The sequence below is a fragment of the Ictalurus furcatus genome, chromosome 15, assembly GCF_023375685.1.
Source record: "Ictalurus furcatus strain D&B chromosome 15, Billie_1.0, whole genome shotgun sequence".
Taxonomy (NCBI): domain Eukaryota; kingdom Metazoa; phylum Chordata; class Actinopteri; order Siluriformes; family Ictaluridae; genus Ictalurus; species Ictalurus furcatus.
This window is the reverse complement of record NC_071269.1, coordinates 5,895,115-5,914,329: the sequence shown is the minus strand read 5'-3', so window position 1 is coordinate 5,914,329 and position 19,215 is coordinate 5,895,115. Positions and strand designations below refer to the sequence as shown.

At 40.6% G+C, this 19,215-nt stretch overlaps 1 protein-coding gene across 1 annotated transcript; it reads right to left on the bottom strand.

Moving 5' to 3' along the window:
• Positions 1 to 395: 395 nt before the first annotated feature.
• fbxl5 (F-box and leucine-rich repeat protein 5) lies at positions 396 to 17,605 on the bottom strand. Its single transcript, XM_053643329.1, has 11 exons — positions 17,432 to 17,605; positions 14,537 to 14,752; positions 9,901 to 9,996; positions 9,167 to 9,362; positions 7,614 to 7,793; positions 5,887 to 6,015; positions 5,623 to 5,771; positions 5,313 to 5,395; positions 4,463 to 5,173; positions 3,602 to 3,750; positions 396 to 2,056 (listed from the first exon to the last, which is right to left on the bottom strand). Exons 1-11 carry the CDS (start codon positions 17,597 to 17,599, stop codon positions 1,980 to 1,982), a joined length of 2,154 nt encoding a protein of 717 aa, XP_053499304.1. The 5' UTR covers positions 17,600 to 17,605; the 3' UTR covers positions 396 to 1,979.
• Positions 17,606 to 19,215: the final 1,610 nt, after the last annotated feature.

Below are 19,215 nucleotides of genomic sequence, written 5' to 3'. Positions count from 1 at the left end.
ATATAACGGCTCCTTAGTGCACTCAACCCGAGACACTTGGCCGAGAAAAGGTTCTGTCCTAAATAGCAGTGTGGATTTCGCGTCAGCAGCACATGCGATGCAGCGGATGACGGTACCAGCTCCCAGGAGAACGTCTGTTCTGAAATATCGGTGTTTAAACAGACTACAAGTTGCCTCTCCTATTGTCAGGAGAACCTTCCCGTCAACAGTACGGTATTTTCATGTTGAATGACTCAACGTACATACCAGTGTCCTTTTATTCTCCAAAACTCCTGTGTTATTATTATTTGTTACTTGTATTTTACAGCCACTGCTGTGATTCAACATCAAATTAAATCGGGTTCATCTGACCATTCTGAAGCCTGATTTCTCACACAGAATTATCATTACACAAATTAAGGAGAATGTTTATTTATGTTTAATTCCAACAAGCAATGCAGTTTAACACTAAATTGGGCTTGACGAAAACGTTCAACCAAAACTAAAAAAAAAAAAAACCCACACGATTTCCCTCTGGCTGATCAGCTAAGATATGTTTGGAGCTACGACACTATTGGAGTGATGTTAATGGAGTTTTAGCTGGTCTTTGAGTGCTTTCACATATGCGGCAGCGTTTAGACAGTTTGAACGGAACCCTGGTGTGGTTTCCCTCCTCGGTGCGGTACTTAAGAACACGGCATCCGGACTCGATCGCAAACCGAAACGTCTGGTCCGAGCGAGGTGGTCTCAGTCTGCTTCAAAGTCAGGTTAAATCGCACTGAGAAAGGATGTTATGGACATGCACTGCTCAACTCGGACACAGCTGTAGTGATGTGACATGTTCTGGATATTTGGATTGTTGAACAAAAAGGCCCTGGTGGTTTAGAACTGGTTATTTATATAATAATCTAATCGGTTATTCAGCACACTCACCGTGCTCGGGTGGATTTTTGTGATATCTCTGCGCACTTGACAGATATTTGTAGACGTTTTCTGGTTGTTGTTTTTCTAATCAATGATAGAAAGAGTATGCCTTCAGGTCTACATGAACCTCGGAAGGTTTTTGTTTTGTTTGCTTTTGGAAAGATATAAAAGCACTCTAACTTGCAAATACAACACGTAGTTTGGTATCTCTCCGCACAAGCATCTACGATTTGGATCAGAGTAATATTTTATATGTTAGATTTGGTTAATTCCTCTACTGTTGGAAACTGTGTGGAAAATGTTACTGTTGTAGCTAGAATCTTTCCGGTTTCAATTACATTTCAATGCTCTATTGGCTGAACGTTGACATTTGGAGCAAACCGGGTCAATTTCACTTTTAGTTGAACTCTTTCGTTAGCCCATGTATGGGACTTGAATCGTTTCCTTATGCCGAGTCTGCGTTAGCAAATGAGAAAAGAAGCAAAGCACATTTACATAGAATGTAACATAACTGTACAGTAATTATAGGTTAAGGTGTTATACATGTTATTCCCTAGAAGCTGAGGAACACAGCATAGACAGCTATGCAGCTTTGGGAGATATAATTACTACAAAACCAACAAACAAAAAAAAAAAAAACGCAATTATTCCGTGCTTAAAGCAATGTTTTCTTAAAGCGCACCAAATTAATGATCGCATCCTTCCCTTTTTAAATTACTTAACGCGAGAGAAGGAACACATAGAAACTTCAATAAACACATTCATCTACAAATGTACACTCTGTAAACTGTCCAATTGCTCAGCAAAGGTTTCAGGAAATTTAACATGGGTTTTTTTTCCTCCTTTATGTGGTTGAGTGAAACGACTCGTGAGTGACAGTGCAGCCCGAGCCCCTCCGATATTTAAAGTGCAAACGCAGGAGGTGCAACAGGACGAGAGACACGCAGAGGGGTTTGAAGAGGAGAAACGAGGGTGTTGGGATAGAATAAGGAAAGACAAAATGAAGAGAGGGGAGAAAGTGGAGGAGAAAAAAAGAAAAAGAAAAACAACAACAAAGAGCCATTTGGGGAAGACGATCACTCTCCGGAGCGACAGCAAACCCTGAAGCCGCACTGCAGATTCTGACATCCGCTCGCTCGGTCAGCATGAGGACCTGCGCAGGACACAGAGAGAAGGAAAGAGTAAGACCAACAGGCTGGGACACGGATTAATAAGTAAAGAATAAAACACACGATTTGGCAAGGTGTGCGGTTATAGGGAAATAATCAACGGCAGGATGATGTGATCTGCCCTGTTGATTATTTTTCCAATAACAGCAGGTCCTGAAGCGCTTTATTCCTTTTTACACCACAGGAATTTGTCCACAAGGTAGATTTTTAATCGACTACATTTATGAAGGACATAACGTACTTTTATCCATTTAGGGTTACGTTTAACGTTATGGAACGTCCACGAAATGAGTTACATCACCTAGAAACAGTCGTTTCTTCACCAGCCTTGCTTTTTGACGCACTCTTGAAGTTAATTAGACAAAAACACGTTGTCGTGTTACTGAGAAAATGGAAAGCAAACTTTTCTGTCCTGAAGACTTTCCTGCATCTGAAAACTTACTGTTACAAAGCCCTGACTCTTTCCGTTAAGGTTAGATAACCAACTCCTTAAAGTGAATCTCACCAGAGCTTATGTAGAGTGTTCACCCATACAAGTCCTTGTGAATGAGCTGTTACTATGGAAACAATAACGTATAGGAACGAGCGCATTAATATAATCCCGTGACTTGCAGCTGGAACCGTCGCCGGAACCGCTATTTACAATCGATGGTTAGCAAAAAAGGGAAGTGGCACTTTACTTCAGTTCTTGAATTGAACAGGATTGAAAAACTATTTTCAGTCCCGCCGGGATTTCACGATAGTGCGATCGCAGGAATGAACGCAACATCGAGCAAACGCCACAATATTCGGAGGAGCTTGCCATTTTTCTAAATTCCCGCACATTTTCCGCAGGTTTGGACTGAGACGCGTCACGTGACATCATCGCAACTCTTCAATTCACGTGCGTCAAACATGAGTACAGTTAAAAAGTCTCGTTTACCAACGAACATCACTGTGAAAGAGTGTGCAAAACAATTTTGTGCAACTGCGATTTCACCAATTCAAGTAGTTTTCCTCAACAACAACAAAAAAAAGTGCAAAAAAACTCACAAAACATTTTTTTGCTGCAACAATCCCAAATAAAAAAAACAAACAAAAATCTGTGAAATTCTGTACGGGCCGAATATGAATGCCAGTGTATTTCATCCAACAGAAATGGCCAAGTTATAAGAGAAAACAACTAAATTTTCAGCTCCACTGCTGAGCATTATCCCATACTTCTCTTTTTCCCCCGTTACACGGCAAAACGGATTTCGGTTCTCCAGACGATCTGATTCTTTATACATACCTTCAGGTACTGCGCACTCACCTGAACAAGGCCAGTGTTGTGCGAGATCATGATTAAACAATAATTATACGAATTGTTCATGAAAACAACATGACAATTTCCAAAGAAAGAACATTCACAGTCCAGGTGTAGGTGTACACATCAGTGTAAAATGTCTTCAAATATATTTACGTTACGGTCATAGCAGTTTGCGTGATTCAGGATCGCATTATTGTGTGTGGTTAATAATCAGGATGTTGTGTGCACATGTGCATGTTACCGTTGATGTTATCGCAGTAGTAGAAGTGTTCGTCGTTGAGCGAGGGACACACGGACACCAGTTCATGCAGTCCTACTTCAGTGATGAACAGACAGCCTGAGAGGTTCAGATGCTCCAGCAGAGGAAGCCCTCCTCTCTTTGAGAGACACCTACAACACACACACACACACACACACACACACACACACGCCTGTTTTGGATTTGTGAGACAAGCAGAAGAATAAGCTGGCTGTTACTATTAAATACAAACCTTTCAAGCTTCTCTCTCACAATTCCAAATTAAAACATCAGTTCTGTTACTCTAACCTACTGTCCTGCATTACGATGAATTTCAGAAGCAAAATAGGTGTTTTAACACACTATCTGGCCAAAAGTATGTGGACACCTGGCCATTACACCCATATGTGGTTCTTCCCCAAACCGTTCCCACCAAGTCAGAAGCACAGAATTGTCTAGAATGTCTTTGTATGCCTCAACACTTAAGGAGACACACCTACACTGTGTAGGGGTGGAGTTAAAGACTAGAGCTCATCTTACATTTATTCATTTAGCAGACGCTTTTATCCAAAGCGACTTACAAATGAGAAAATACAAGCAAATCATCTTTTCAGAGTTGGAGTTAAGCAGCAAGAAAAGGCAGCTTGTTGAGCCAAACAAACAAAACCCAACTAGCATGGCGGTGTGTAGCACTGCTTAGCCAAAAACAGATCCGAACCACTGGTGTAGGCAATAATATATGGAAAATTATATATAAATAATTTTGCAATCTACGCTGATTTTTTCCCCCCAACCTGCAATATTATGGGATATTTTGTTTAGAGTCATTAGATATGTGCGTGTGTGTGTGTGTGCGCGCCGTACCTCAGGCCCATGTCTGTGATCTGATAGCATCCTGATAGGCTGAGGAACCTTAGAGCTCTGCAGGCTCCTGTCTGATCAGTCCTTGACTCGCCCTCGGAAGGGCATTTAGTCCAAAACTCAGTGCTGCACCCTGTGGCTTGAGGCTCACACTGCGCTCCTTTCAATGTCCTTAAAGCGGTATCTGAGCCGCAGCATGCAGAGTGGCCACACTGCATTTCCCCCAGAGTGCCATACAGCTGCTGCAAGTAGGTGGAGCCAATGTCAGTCCTAAAGCTCCGTCTCGTGCTCCTCCTACAGCAGCACGACTTGCCTCCCGCCTGCATCCCTAAAATACCACCACGCCCCTCGCTGTGTCCGGCCACACCTTCTCTTCTAGTCCAGTCGGCTGCGTCCTCGATGTCGGCAAGCTCGACTGGATCCAGAACCCAGACGGGGCTGCAGCTCATGCTCCTCCCACCAGGCCTCCACTTAAAGACGAGAGCCGTGCGTGCGCGTCCTAGAGAATAGCCGGAGTGCTTGTCCAGAAGTTTGATGGCAGACGGCGGTGTATTCAGAAGCTTGTTTTTGCATTCGGGGCTGTTCTTGGAAAACCTGGGCGAGGTCAGATCGCCTAAACCCAGAGACAAACTCTGCAGCGTGTAGTTGGTGAGTTTCTCGCAGCCTGACAGGTCCAAATGCTCGAGCGTGCGACACACCCCCAGCTCCGCCCAACTGCGGAAAAGGGCGGAGAAAACGTGTCACTGACATTCCAGTCAAACCTCTATACCATATTCAGTCGATTTTATTGATGGACAGGAAACGAAGACGCATGAAAACATCCGGGCGTAAATATTCAGGATTAAACGCTCACCTTTCGAAAGCAGAATCGGTAACGTCAGTCTGGGTGAGATCCAAGTGTATGAGATTTGGGCAAAGACTAAGGATCTGACGCACCTGGTAAAGAAAATGACAACATACACGACACAAAAAAACCCAAATTTTACTTTTAACACAATGGGTGTCTGGAGTGAAAGTAAAACACTTTAAACACAACTACAAACCCATCATCATTTTTTTCTAGTTATGTAACGTTTGTAACTGAATCTGAACTAAAAATCGCACATGGACCAAGTACGACTAATACGAGACTGACTAATATAAGCTCGTAAGCTTTTCCTTACCATTTTGCTGGAGACGGCTGCACTGTAAGCCAAGCTGAGGGTGCGAACCGATGACCCCACAGCAGGGAGAAGGTTCTGGATCATTCCATTCAGCAACTTCTTTTCTTTGCGCACGGCACTGATGGCCAGCGAGTCCTCACATGCTTCCTCTGCACACACACACACACACACACACACACACACACACAACACACGAACAGAGCGGCATAAACACAACTATTCTGATCTCGGCTGACCCGTTCTCAAAGGGGAAAGATGTGTTACCGGATTCGTCTATGTCTGCGTCCTCATCCCACTCCTGATAGGCTCGCCCTTCCTCCTGCAGATTCTGCACCCAGTCTTCTCCATCAGGATCCTGGTCTGGCTCCCCTGGGGGACCACGATAATAATCGCCTGGAGGAAGGGGGGGAAGGGGGGGGAGCAGTAATCAGGTGAATCATACTGTTTGCTAAATCTTGACAGACAAGAACGTGTCCTACAGATTGAAGTGACGTTGATCTTCACTCACAATAATGACGGAAAATAAACCCTTTACCCTATTATCATTTGATTTTTGCTACCTTGTGGGGGTTTTTTTGGTTATACACCACCGGTCAAAAGTTTGTGGACACTCAACTGAACCGTTTCTCATGATCTTGAAAAGCTTTTGATCTGAAGGTGTGTGATTAAATGTTTGAAATCGGTGACGTAGACAAAAATATAATCGCGCCGACGTATGTGTTTCTTTCATTAGAAAACTAACAGTTTATTTACAAAATTATTATTATTTTTAACGGACGACTTGGAGTGAAATATTCCGAAAAGCAGCCGATAAATGTCGAGCGTAGGTGTGAACTCCTTTAATACTGTTTAAAAAGCATCTCGGGGAAATTCCTCGAGAAATCGGGTGAGAAAACACCAAGAATACATTTCTGGAAATTTTCAGCAAAAATTCTTGGCAAAAAGGGCGTCTACTTTGAAGATACTAAAATAATAAATTATTTTGATTTATTTTTGATTTTTTTTTTATCACAACATAATTCTCATAGTTCCATTTGTGTTACTCCAGAGTTTTGATGACTTTATTATTATCCTAAAACATGGAAAACTAAAAATAAAAAATGAGTGTCTAAACTTTGGACTCGTAGTGTATATACACCCAAGAATGTGCAAAGATACCTTTGGACGAAGATTTCATAACGGTTTCCTTTTCTTCTTTTCCTCGCCACTGGCTTGTGTGCTTTTAAATGGTTGATTAAACCTGTAATGTTGTTAAACTGGGACCATTTTAGACCACGACGGATTCGAGCCATGACAACCCTACAGTGGGGATGTGCAGTTACAGGAAAATAATCAACAGTAACCCCACGTCGCATTGGGCTGCATCACAGACGTTCTAATAACCGCAGCACTTACTCACTTAAATCATTTCAAAATTTATTTTATGATGAATTTATAAAAGTTTCAATTTCTTTCTTTACTTAAGGACATAAACAAACCTAAACAAGGTGAACAAGGTATTCAACCCAGACAGGTAAAGTGCGTCATGATGGCTTGACAAAGCCAGAAACAAAGTTTGAAACTGTTTCATAAGCTTGATGATAGACTCAAGGTGAAAGACAGAAAGAAAGAATGAAAGACAGACAGACCGACGGAGACTGGTAGAAAGATAGATGACAAAATAGAGTGATACAAGTAGAAAGTCAGCTGGATTGAGAGAGTGACAAAAGCAGATAGATTGAGAGAGAATGTTATTAGTAGACAGATTGGCCCCCTAAAAATTTTATACGAACCACATCTGACCACCCGTTCATTGATCGTGTTCTTTGAACAGCATGCCCGACGCATTTTATTACTTCCCTTAAAACTTAAACATCTCCCTGAGAGGTCACATGATCACTGTTGCAGAGATGCGGAGCTTGTCCTAGGATGCAAGAACGCTGGACTTTTCTTTACATTTTGTGCAAGGATGATGCACTGAAAAATAACAACAGGTAAGACGGGTCTCTCACCTCTGGCCCAGCGGACTGGGTACAGGTGTCTCCACAGAGAACCCGTTTTAACCAGCTCTGCCCAGGTATGGCACACCTGGCTGCAGCGACACAGGTCCTCCGGGCCCAGGTAACGAAACAGTCGAACCATTACCTCCTGTGGCAGTGCCGAGATGTGCGTGCTCGCCCGACTGTCACATTCTGCAGGAAGGGAATAAAAAGACAACACCCATTATATACATGGTACATACCTGTCTTTCATACACACACACACACACACACACACACACACACACAAACAACGCAGCAATTATTTTAAGAATGCAGAGGATAAAGGCTCCACACACACACAGCAGGTGTGGTCTCAGGGTTGTACGAAATCCTACTATAAAGACACCACCTTACAGCCTGAATTACAGGTATCTATAATTGTTCAAGAGCCATGCTCGGCTGTGGAATCTCTCAGGGGATGCTTTCCTGTCGAGCCACTTGAGATTCTGGAGTCTTTTCTGCTTCCATGTGATCTTTTCAGCGAGGGTTAAATGTCCAGCATCATAAACACATGGTTACACAGATTTTGCTGCGATTTTTGACTAGCGCTATCTTACAAAAACACCTGCCCATTAATCGGGCACAAATAACTTCTACACTATATATCTTCTTTGTACATATGAATTCGTATGAATATACAAATGTATCCCAAACCTGACAGAGGAACTAAGATCAGGACTGTAGTGAAAAATAATAATAATCCAGATTATACCAAGCATGGATCTCTAAAATAATGTATACACTATAAGTCAAAAGTTTATTATTTTTCCCCCACACACATTTTAGAATAATAAAAATAATAATAATAATAATAATAAAAAAGTCATCTAAACACTGCAATAACACAAATGTGAATATGGGAATTATGTTGTGATTAAAAAAAAAATCTAATAAATCTAAATAATTTAGTATTTCAGCATCTTCAAAGTAGACGCCCTTTTCACCTAGAATTTCCAGAAATATATTCTTGGCATTTTCTGACCCAATTTCTTGAGGAATTTCCCCGAGATGCTTTTTAAACAGTAATAAAGAAGTTCACACCGACACTGGACTCCTATCGGCTGCTTTACAGAATATTTCACTCCGAGTCATCCGTTTAATTTGTAAAAAAAAAATTGTAAATAAAATGGAGTTTTCTAATGAGAGAAACGAATACGTTGGCACGATTATATTTTTGTCTACAACACCGTTTTCACACGTTTAATCATACACCTTCAGATCAAAAGCTTTTTAAGATCATGAGAAAAATTTCAGTCGAGTGTTTAAACTTTTGCCCAGTAGTGTAGATTACAGTAGTGTTTCTCAAACTTTCTGTAGCAAAGATAAATTCCAGAAACGCCAACAGTATGGATTTTATAAATTAAAATCTATTGCTGAACTTTCCGCTGATGGAACACATTGGTTCAGAGTGGATTTTGGTGCTTGGACCCATAAATGTAATAATAATAATAATAATAATAATAATAATAATAATAATTTGACAACGTGGGTTGTGGTCCTGTTTCTCAGAGAGCGTGTCTCACCGTCCTCGGTCTTCTCATGGTCGGAGTATTTGAAGGCCTTATGCAGCACCTCGGCCTGGCTCCACAGGTTTAAGCCCTTCAGCACCTCGGCGGCCGTGTCCCACTGCTGCTGGCTGCAGTGCTGCGCTATCACCTGTCTCTTTATGGCCTTCAGCTCCTCATAGGTAAAGTACTCCATCAGCATGGGCTGGAACACCTGAGACAGGACAATTACGGGGGTCAGACAGGTCCAGTGGACAGGTACAATGGCAGGAGAAGGCAAATACATGGTGTTCCCTAAATGAGTGTAATTAGGTATACAGTAGTGACTGTGGTGATTATGCTGTGCTACATAAGCCACTATTAACATCCTCCCCGAGTCAGAGGAGCTGTACGGACAAAACGTTAACCCGTAACGAAGCTCTGGAGCAGTCTCGAATTCTTACCGTTCATCTTTAATGTGTCAGTGAATTTTAGTTTTATTCTTTTAATACATAAGTAAGTAATGTTGGCAAATTGCTGTGATATAAGAGGAATGAAACACTTTGGGACTCCACTTCACACCGTTCAGGCTGCATCACACGACCCAGTCACTGATTAATTTCCTACCGCAGCACAACCTGAGTGTTTTATTCCCCACGTAAACGATAGCTAAAGCCAATAAAAATACACAGTGTTCATTTATCCATTACGGAGAGGGAACGGTCTTGCATTGTGCGCACGGTGTGTACATTTAGCGTTCGGAAGATGTTTACCTCCTCTTCCTCCTTCATGTGGGGAAGGAAATCCTGGGTGAAAGCCTCGAGACGCTCTTTCAGCTGTCGTGCATAGTTCAGCTGCTCGCACTCGCTCTGGTGAATAAAACAAACATGAATACACACTTAGGATTGCTCAGCGTTGCACCAATATACACATGCGTACATACACGGAGATACAAGTGGCGAATCTAAACGGCGCACACCGGCGATCGCACCACAGGTGTGTCGAGCTCCTTCCTCCCTCCCCACTTAATAATAGCTTCCTGTGAGATCATGCTGCAATTATAAGCTTTTAGAAGCCAAGTCACTGTGAGCTGTTCTCGGCATCTGGCAAGAAAACTGTTGTTTTTTTTGTTCGTTTGTTTCCTTATATTCAGAGCGCCTATAATCTCACACCACAAACACACTAAAGCAGATGCTTTTATAGAAACTTTCAAAGACTAGGCACGTGCCAATTCTTCATTTTCATACGACAATAACTGCCTATTCTTTTCTCTTAAAATCTTTTCTCATAATATTACTACTATAATATACTCTTCACCTAAGAAAACCTCATAAATAAACATATTACACGTATCGAAGTATCTCAGTAAAGAGAGCTACAATTGGTTAGTAGTTCTTTCTCAAAAAAAAAAAAAAGTCAACTGAGACATTTTGGAATTTACATTCCAAAATGTAAATTCACATTACTATACAACCACAGAAAAACAAACAATGACAAATAAATAAACAAACAAATATATAATAACTAAACATAATTAACTAAAAGCAATTGGACACAATTGGGTGCTCAGCTGTTTAATGGCCAGGTGTGATCATTCCATCATTATTTCACTTCCTAGTAAGCAGATTAAAAAAAGTTGCTGAGTTGATTTGTAATCTGAGTAAACTGTTAACTCTCAATATTAAGTCCAAAGAGTCGTCACTTCCAGTGAAGAAAGCCATCGTCAGGTTGAAAAATCGAAACAAACCCATCAGAGAGACTGCGTGCGGCCAAATCGTTGTATTCGGTACGGTCTTAAAAAGAACTGCGGTGGATGACGAGAATTATTTCCTTGGTGAAGAAAAACAAAAAAAGAAATCAGGACAGCTGGCCAGATCAAGAACACCCTCCACAAGTTAGGCGTATCCGTGTCAAAGTCAACAATCAAAAGAAGACTTCACCAGAGTCAATACAGAACCACAAATCCACAACATGTAAGCCTCAAAAACAGGAAGATTACATTTTACCAAAAATCTTTTTTTTTTTTAAATCTAAAAAACAGTTCTGGAACAACATCCTAATGGACAGATGAAATGAATGAACCTGTAGCAGAATGATGGGAAGAGAAGAGTACAGAGAAGGTAAGGATGGAACTGCTTCCCTTATATTTATTGATGATGTGACTGCTGAGAAAAGCAGCAGGATGAAGTCTGAAGTGTATAGAATTATATTATCTGAATCTTAGATTCAGCTTCGAATCTCATTGGACGGTGCATCACAGTGTAGGTGGGCAATGACCTGAAGCATACTTCAAAAGCAACCAGAGACTTTTTTTAAGGCAAAGAAATGAAATGATCTGCAAATGGCCACATCAGTCACCTATCCTGAATCTAGTTGAGCATGCATTTCCTCAACTAGATTTTGCTGATGGCAAAACACCTCAAAAATAAGGAGGATCTGAAGACAGCTGAAGTAAAGGCCTGGCAGAGCATCACCAATGAAGAAAACCAGCATCTGATGATGGCTATGAGTTCCAGACTTCAGGCTTTCGTTGACCAACCAAGTATTAAAAATGACTATTTACCTTTAATGATCCTTAATCTGTCCAAATACTTTTGGTTCCTTAAAAAGGGTGAGACCATGTATAAAGCGTGCCCTCAAATTAAAGCTGAAAGTCTACACACTAACTTTGTTATTTATTGTTCGGACAAGCATTGTACAATCATTTGTGCCATCAGACATCAGGTTCCACAACACCACAGCACCAAACTGACAGAATTAAGCCTGATTATATCTGAGACATTATCTGGTTGTAAATAATTATTATTGATTGTATAGTGTAAATAGTGTGAATACTTCTACAATACGGCATCTGTTCTGTTCTTTTACATTCCTTCGTGCTGCTATGTTGACCCAAATTTCCCCTAAGGGGGGATTAATAAAGTTATATCTTATCTTAACATTTTTTGGAAGGAGTCTCCAGTGTCAGCTCTTTGTAACCAAGTTTTCCAACACCTGAAAAGGTTCTCCTTAACGTGACAAGCTACATGTTTTGTTTTTTTTTTTGGTCTGGTGAGGGAATGATTGTTTATACCTGCTATAATGTAAGAGCTAACAGGAAATTAAATGTAACTATAAACAGACAATAGCTACGTTTTCCATCCAAGTTGCGAATTGAACTTGTGAGGAAAAATTCGAATATCGCATTAAACATTTGCGAACAACACTCGAGCCAATTGCATGATTTACTGAGACAAAGTCACTTTTTTTTTTATGCGTAGCAAGGAATTTATTTGGTAAATGTGTTTCCATCGTAGTTTCGTAGCATGTCTTCTTATATATAAAAAAAAATTATCCACCTCAATTGAGCACATTTTTTTTATGCGCAATTTGGTGATTTTAATTGCATCTGGTGTTTCCATCCAGTGGTTTTTATGCCATATGCCAAAAATCCGCAGACGGAAACACAGCTAATGAGGAGTTATCGCTTATTTCCAGAAAACTTGTAATATTTGACAAATTGCTGCGTTATACATGACTTATTTTTTTGTCATAAAAAGAGGCATTACTAAAGTGTTCCTTGTTTACAAGTGAACTTTTCGAATACAAGAAGAAAACCCATTTTAAAAACATGCTGCAGGTTCACTGCGGTGTCTGGCTGCGCTTCAGTTCACCACAACAGCCTGAGTCATCCCAGCACAGCACAGTCAGCCTCCACCCTGTGCAGTGCCGCTGCCGGAGTAACCTTGGGCACGAAACTGGCCGCAGATCAGCCAGCCTTCTCTCCTGTCACTCAGAGTCAGCGGCTAAAAAAAAAAGCCTACATGGTGCAACAGAGTTTGGGATCGGCAAATCTGTTACCACACAGCGTTAATCTTGACCAGGTCAAGCTTACCAAAATAAACAGTGGAATAAAAATTGAGAAATAAACGTGCTATTACTTCACCGTGCCCATTCCTTCCTGCTAGCGCAGAACACAATGTCCTCATTTTTCTTGGCTTTGACAAGCGGAAAATTCCCAGATTGCCAAGCAGACTTAGTAAGCCACGTCGGGTCAGTTAAACGTCGAACATTTCTCCGTTTTGGGTTCCGAGGCCTCACATTTACACTACACAGCATGTTAGGAGTTAAAGAATTATTTCAGCCAAAAAAACCTATAATATACCATCTGTAGTAAATCTGATAATACATATTAGGTGTCTGAAATTTGCATGACACACAGTTTGGTTTGATTTATATGTGAACATGGTTCCAATTAGCAAACACTAAATGTTTTCATTTACAATTAAAAAATAAAAATAAAAAACGATATCTACGTTTAAAGTTGTGGAACATCCGTGAAACAAGTTAGTTCCTGTTATCACTTAATATAAATGGTTGTTCCCTCGCTGATCTCTTTTTTGTTCTCTCTTGAAAACCCAGCTTAAAGTTACAGCTTCACCTCTGAATGTTATAAAGCACCGACACTGGAGACTCCTTCTGAAACATTGGAGTGAAAACTTCACCATATCAACAGTTGCTTTTTAAAAGCACGCTGGATTTTATGTGAAGCGTCAACCGTTCCAAGTTCTTGTTAGAGATCGACCGATTGATTGTTTTAGCAGATTAAATGGCACCGATAATCGAACTATTGCTGGAACTATCTCTTATCTGCAAAAATCTATACAGAGTTTTTCCCGGTCACGTCTGTTGCGGGAGCGGCTGAGAAGCGTCTGCCGTCATTATATGGTACGAGAGATACCCCTAGAGGCGAAATAAAGACTATCGCTGACAAATTTTGTTGCATTATTTGAAGTGTTTAAAAAAAAGAATTATTACTACTTTTGGAGGTCTCTTTTTATTTGCTGTTTGGAGTGTTGCATTTTGGTTCAGTTTGGATGCACATCTTTTATTTACTTTAATGTTTATTAACAGTTAATATATATTAATATTTATTATTTCATTTTTAAAAAGTACAGTACATTTTCATGGTACAGTCAGTACTGTTCATTTTTGTAATAAAGTTCAGCGATATTTTACTTTCAGTGTTAAGTTTTCATTCAGTATCAGTTTATGAAATTATCGGCTGATTAATCGGTTTTCGGCAGATAAGAACCGCCCGACTTAGTTATCGATAAAACCCACTATCAGTTGACCTCTAGTCCCTGTTACTATAGAAACGATACTGTATCAGAACGAACGCATTAACATAAACCTGTCAGTTAGTGTGCAGCCGGAATGAACGTCCAGCGCGGACGTTAATGTTTATCTAAATCTAAAGCAAAGACGCACCCAAACAGTGAACGGGGGACAAACAAAACAAACAACTCCTCGTATGCAATGACACACTGATATAAACATTAGCAATAAAAAACCCAATATATTCATGGTAACAGAAACTGTCCAGCCCAAACAGGCCTACATGGTTATATAAATCCCCCACACACCCACCTTGACGTTCCTGAGGCCTTTTTCAAACAGCAACAGCATCTCGGAGAGCTTGTTGTCAGAGTGCACGTTGTAGGTGGTGCGGCTGCGCTGCTGCAGCAGCTCGATGATGTACTCGTTCTCGATCTGCTCGTGGATCTTGAACTCATTGAAGGTGGCGCAGAGCGTCTGGAGGAACGCGCGGAAATCATTGTTGTTGGAGAAGTTCGTCTTCGACAGCTGTGGGGCATAAAAGAGCAAAAGGACACGATTACGCCACGGTGCTGTAGACACTCTGTAGGTCAGGAGGTGCACGTTACATTTCGGCACGGCTCGGAAAGTAGTTCCGGCTGTGACAGGTTTATATTCATGTGCTCCTTCTAATATGTTACTGTTTCTATAGTAACGGCTCATACACAGGGACTCCGGATAATCTAATCAAATAATAAACAGATTGTTGTTTAACAAAATGTACTATTGCTGACGTTTTGTGTTAGGAGACATTTATTTAACATTTATGGAAGGAGTCCCCATTCTTAGAGTGAGAAAAAAGAGAGAGCGAGCGAGAGAGAGAGAGAGAGAGCGCGAGAGAAGGCTGAAGAGGGAATGACAACTATTTATTGCAGCTATAACATAAGTAATAACAGGAACTAACTTGTGTTACAACATTAAATGTTACTATAAATGGATAAATGTGCTTTATTCCTTAATTAACCTTCTGTTTATAATATGCTGTTGCTTGTGAACGATGAGAAATATCCCACTGTCTTCCATAAACGTGTAGGACGTGACCAGCTTAGACAAACATTCCCTTTAGGGCTTTATGAGCTTTGACAATCTAACGGCATGACTTCAATTCAAGGAAGCGTGTAACATTTTTGTTTAGTGTCCTGAAATTAAGCTGATTTTTTTTTTGGTCTAAAAACAAGCATTACATTCTCTTATGTCGCATCAGGACAGTATCTACAATAATAAAACTGTACAGATTTTTTACTAATATGCTTTTTGACTATGGAAAGCCATTGGGATCAGTAAGTTACTCTTAAAAAACCAAAAACAAACAAAAAACAACAGGTAGATATGAGAGTGTGATAATGTGTATGTTTTAATAAAGCTCCAAAGGCTGCTTGATGAATCAATGATCCTGATAAATATTCTAGCAGTTGATCTAACAGCACAGCGTAATACCTGATCTGACAGTTTTTAATATTTAACAATCTTATTTATTGCGTCATGTAATACCGTCTTGCTTTTATCAGTATCGCCAGCACTCAGTGATTTTGTGATCGCACAAATGAACACAAAATCAAGCAAACTCCGTAATATTCTGACGAGTTTGCAATTGTTCAAAATTACCGCAAATGATCCGCAGATTTGGGTCAGGACGTGTCGTGTGACATCACAACGCGTATTCATCCAAAGCCATTTATGACATTTGTCATTTCTGTGATCACAAAATCACTGAGTCCTACGGTTACAGGAAACATGCGAACTCTTTGAACACTGCTCGACCTATCAGATCGTCAATTTAACGCAACGATATCGGGTCGGGAAATCCCTGAATCGATTATTAACGCATATGCTTTACTTGAGAGGATGTGAATATTATCTGTAGTTCACCTCTCATCCTGAATATGTCGCCATCTTTCAAGTTTTGAATTTAGAAAACGGTTTTATTTCTTAAACATCTTTCAAGCTGTTAATGAATTTCACTGTTGCACATTTACAATGTTTATTTTTTTTTGACAGTAATGTGCAGTTTTGTGCTTACCTTGTGTGCACATATTTATGATTTCTTCTTACAATGTTTGTTACACAAAGTAAAAAGCAATTAAACAATCTGTGGGCCCTATTGTTAATGCAAATGTCTATTTCAGTAATATAGCAAAGTACGAGGGATTCAGTTACAAGCATTTATATTAAAACATGGATTCCATGTCTGCAAACTAATACTTTAAATGAAATATTGATAACTAATCGAAACCGTATGAATAAGAATGGAATTGCCAAATCGGTCGCAATCCCCAGCCCTAGCACTAAGACCGGGTCCTTACCCGTGCCGAAACCCGACAAAATGGTGTGTAAACCTGTTTTGTAGTGTGAAAGTGGCCGTGTTTTGCACCTAATGGCTTTCCATGGAGGATGCGCCCTCAAAACCGTATGTTCAAAAAGTCCTTAAAGAAGCTTTTACTCTAATGACTCTCTTGCCTTCTTCCTCACATTTACAGGGAGCTTTAGAGCAGCTCAAGTTCACACGACATGTTCATCACACACAGCTCAGGTGTTTATGCTAGGACTTTGGCTAGCAAGCTGTAAACAAACTAGCTGCTATTCGTGACTACACGACTGCATGTGGGTCAGGAAATGTGCAGAAATCACAAAATGGCTGCATTAATAAAACCAGCATCTTGCGAAAACATTCAGCTATATACATCAATATATAGTGCTTTATTACAGGTAGGCAGGGCTAACAAAACTAGCTAGCTAGCTTGCTAGCAGCTAAGTAACCATGACAGTGTAGTCGACGTTTCAATAATACATTATTATTGTTGTTGCTTGAATTTTCACGTTACATACAAACACAAACAAACAAACAAACAAAAACAAATAAATAACGTGCACAATTTAGCTTCCATTATTCCCAATATACTGTCAGTTTCTTTACAGCGAAGAACTTTTTAAACATTGATATTTTATCATCAAGTTTTCATATTCACGAGAATATCAATGTCGCACAATATTTATCCCTGACTAACCGCTGTGCAGTGCTTTCAGGTCGGATTATACATTCTACAAACTCAGCTACTACGTCGCTAACCCGTCCACTAGCTAAACTAACAACTAACAACTCGGATTAAATGTGTATAATGAGATTTTGAAGGTTTGTTTACAGCAGGATTTAAGGGAAATAAACAGTACCTTATCGCAGTAAAGACCGACTAACTGCTTCATTCTCCAGTGCGGCCCGGTGAACACGTCCACCTCGTCGGGAAAAGGAGCCATCACGCCTCTCCATGCACACACGCATGCATGCATACATACATACACAGATTCACTCCTCCTTTTTAACACACAAGCACGCAGCATAGACGACTGACACGGGCCGGAGTGACGTCACTGCGTCACGTGATCAGCGGCCAGCCCAGCAGTATCTTAGTTAAAGGTGTACTCATCGATTTTATTGTTCCTACAAATAACCTGCAAAATACGTAGAACCTGATCAAAATAATGGTTTATGCCATGACCTCAGGATAAAAGTATTATGTGGCAAAAAACCCATTTGGAAAATTGACTTCCGGTCCGGAAAGCTTGTTTACTTCTAGGCTGCGTACGCATACTTACCTACTATATAGTAGGCGAAAAGCAGTATGCCAGAGGGGTAGTATATCTGAATTGTATGTAGGCGAGAAACATCCATCCATCTCCTACTCCTTTTCAAGGTCACAGGGTCACGGGACACACCCATTCATACACTACAGACACTTTAGACATGCCAATCAGCCTACCATGAATGTCTTTGGACTGGGGGAGGAAACCCCCGGGGAGCACGGGGAGAACATGCAAACTCCGCACACACATGGCCCCGGACCCGGGAGGTGTGAGGTGAACGTGCTAACCACTAAGCCTCCGTGCGCAGGCGAGAAACAGTAGGCGAGAAATACCCAGATGGCGTACTGCTCCCTGCGAGATTTTAGTGTGCAACCCACCAAAGGACACTACGCGAGTCAAACAATCCCATGATGCAACGGGACTGGTGCAAATAAGCTCAGAAGGAAAAAAAAACGCGTTAGACAGCGCGTCGGCTCTTTTTAATTATTAAACAGGACTTGTTTAACAGTACCCGAATAAAGTGTTAACTTGTTTAAGACTTTTGTCTATGATGACGTCGAAGGTCACATGATAACACTAACATGGCTGATGTACTGTAGTATGTCCGGGATTGTCATCATAATACAGCATATGTAATGATCAGTACGTACTGTCATAGTACGCAGTTTCGGACAGAGCCATAGAGTGGTGCCGGGATGACATCATTTTGTAACGGAACCCGGAAGTTAGCGTCATACTGGTTCCCTCAATTAAAACCCAATAGGATTTTCCAATAGGCTTTTGGATAAATCACAAAACATAAGCTCTGCGATCTACAAAAGTTTACAATTCTAACATGTTTTGTCCAGCAAGATAATTTTCGCAAATGAACAAAACTTTTATTAAGTTTAAAGCCTAAATCACCAGAATTAAAAAAGCTAACCCTATGCTATAAACAAACTACACCACGGTCGCTCAACTTCAACATCACCATCAGCAAGCTTCTGAGAACTTTTCCAAACTTGATTTAATATTACAATTCCATATGGGGGGGGGGGGGGGGGGGGGGGGTATTGTGCACAGCATACCTGAACCAGTTTATCTGAAAAGATTTTTCCTGTTTGCCGTGATGACGTTTAATGTCCCTGACAACATCTGTAGTCCCATTTAGCAATTTGTTAACAACTGCCTTTTTTCAGTACATGTAAAAGCTTAAAAAAAAAATTGAGTGGGGTATTACTGGTGTATTTTATGTCATAGAATAAAATATTTGGAGCTTGACATTTATTAACGTTTACCAACAAGAGGCAGAACCGATATCTTTGTGACATTACATGTCATATAAAATTGTTAGCTTAATCACACGCATTTCTGTCACGGTACTTTAAAGGGGA

Coding starts and splice junctions, on each gene's coding strand:
- fbxl5 (XM_053643329.1), bottom strand. CDS start 17,599: ATGCTGCGTGCTTGTGTGTTAAAAAGGAGGAGTGAATCTGTGTATGTA. Junction 9,997..14,536: donor AAGGCCTCAGGAACGTCAAG/GTGGGTGTGTGG, acceptor TTTATTCACCAG/AGCGAGTGCGAGCAGCTGAA. Junction 5,174..5,312: donor ACCGATTCTGCTTTCGAAAG/GTGAGCGTTTAA, acceptor CCTTTTCCGCAG/TTGGGCGGAGCTGGGGGTGT.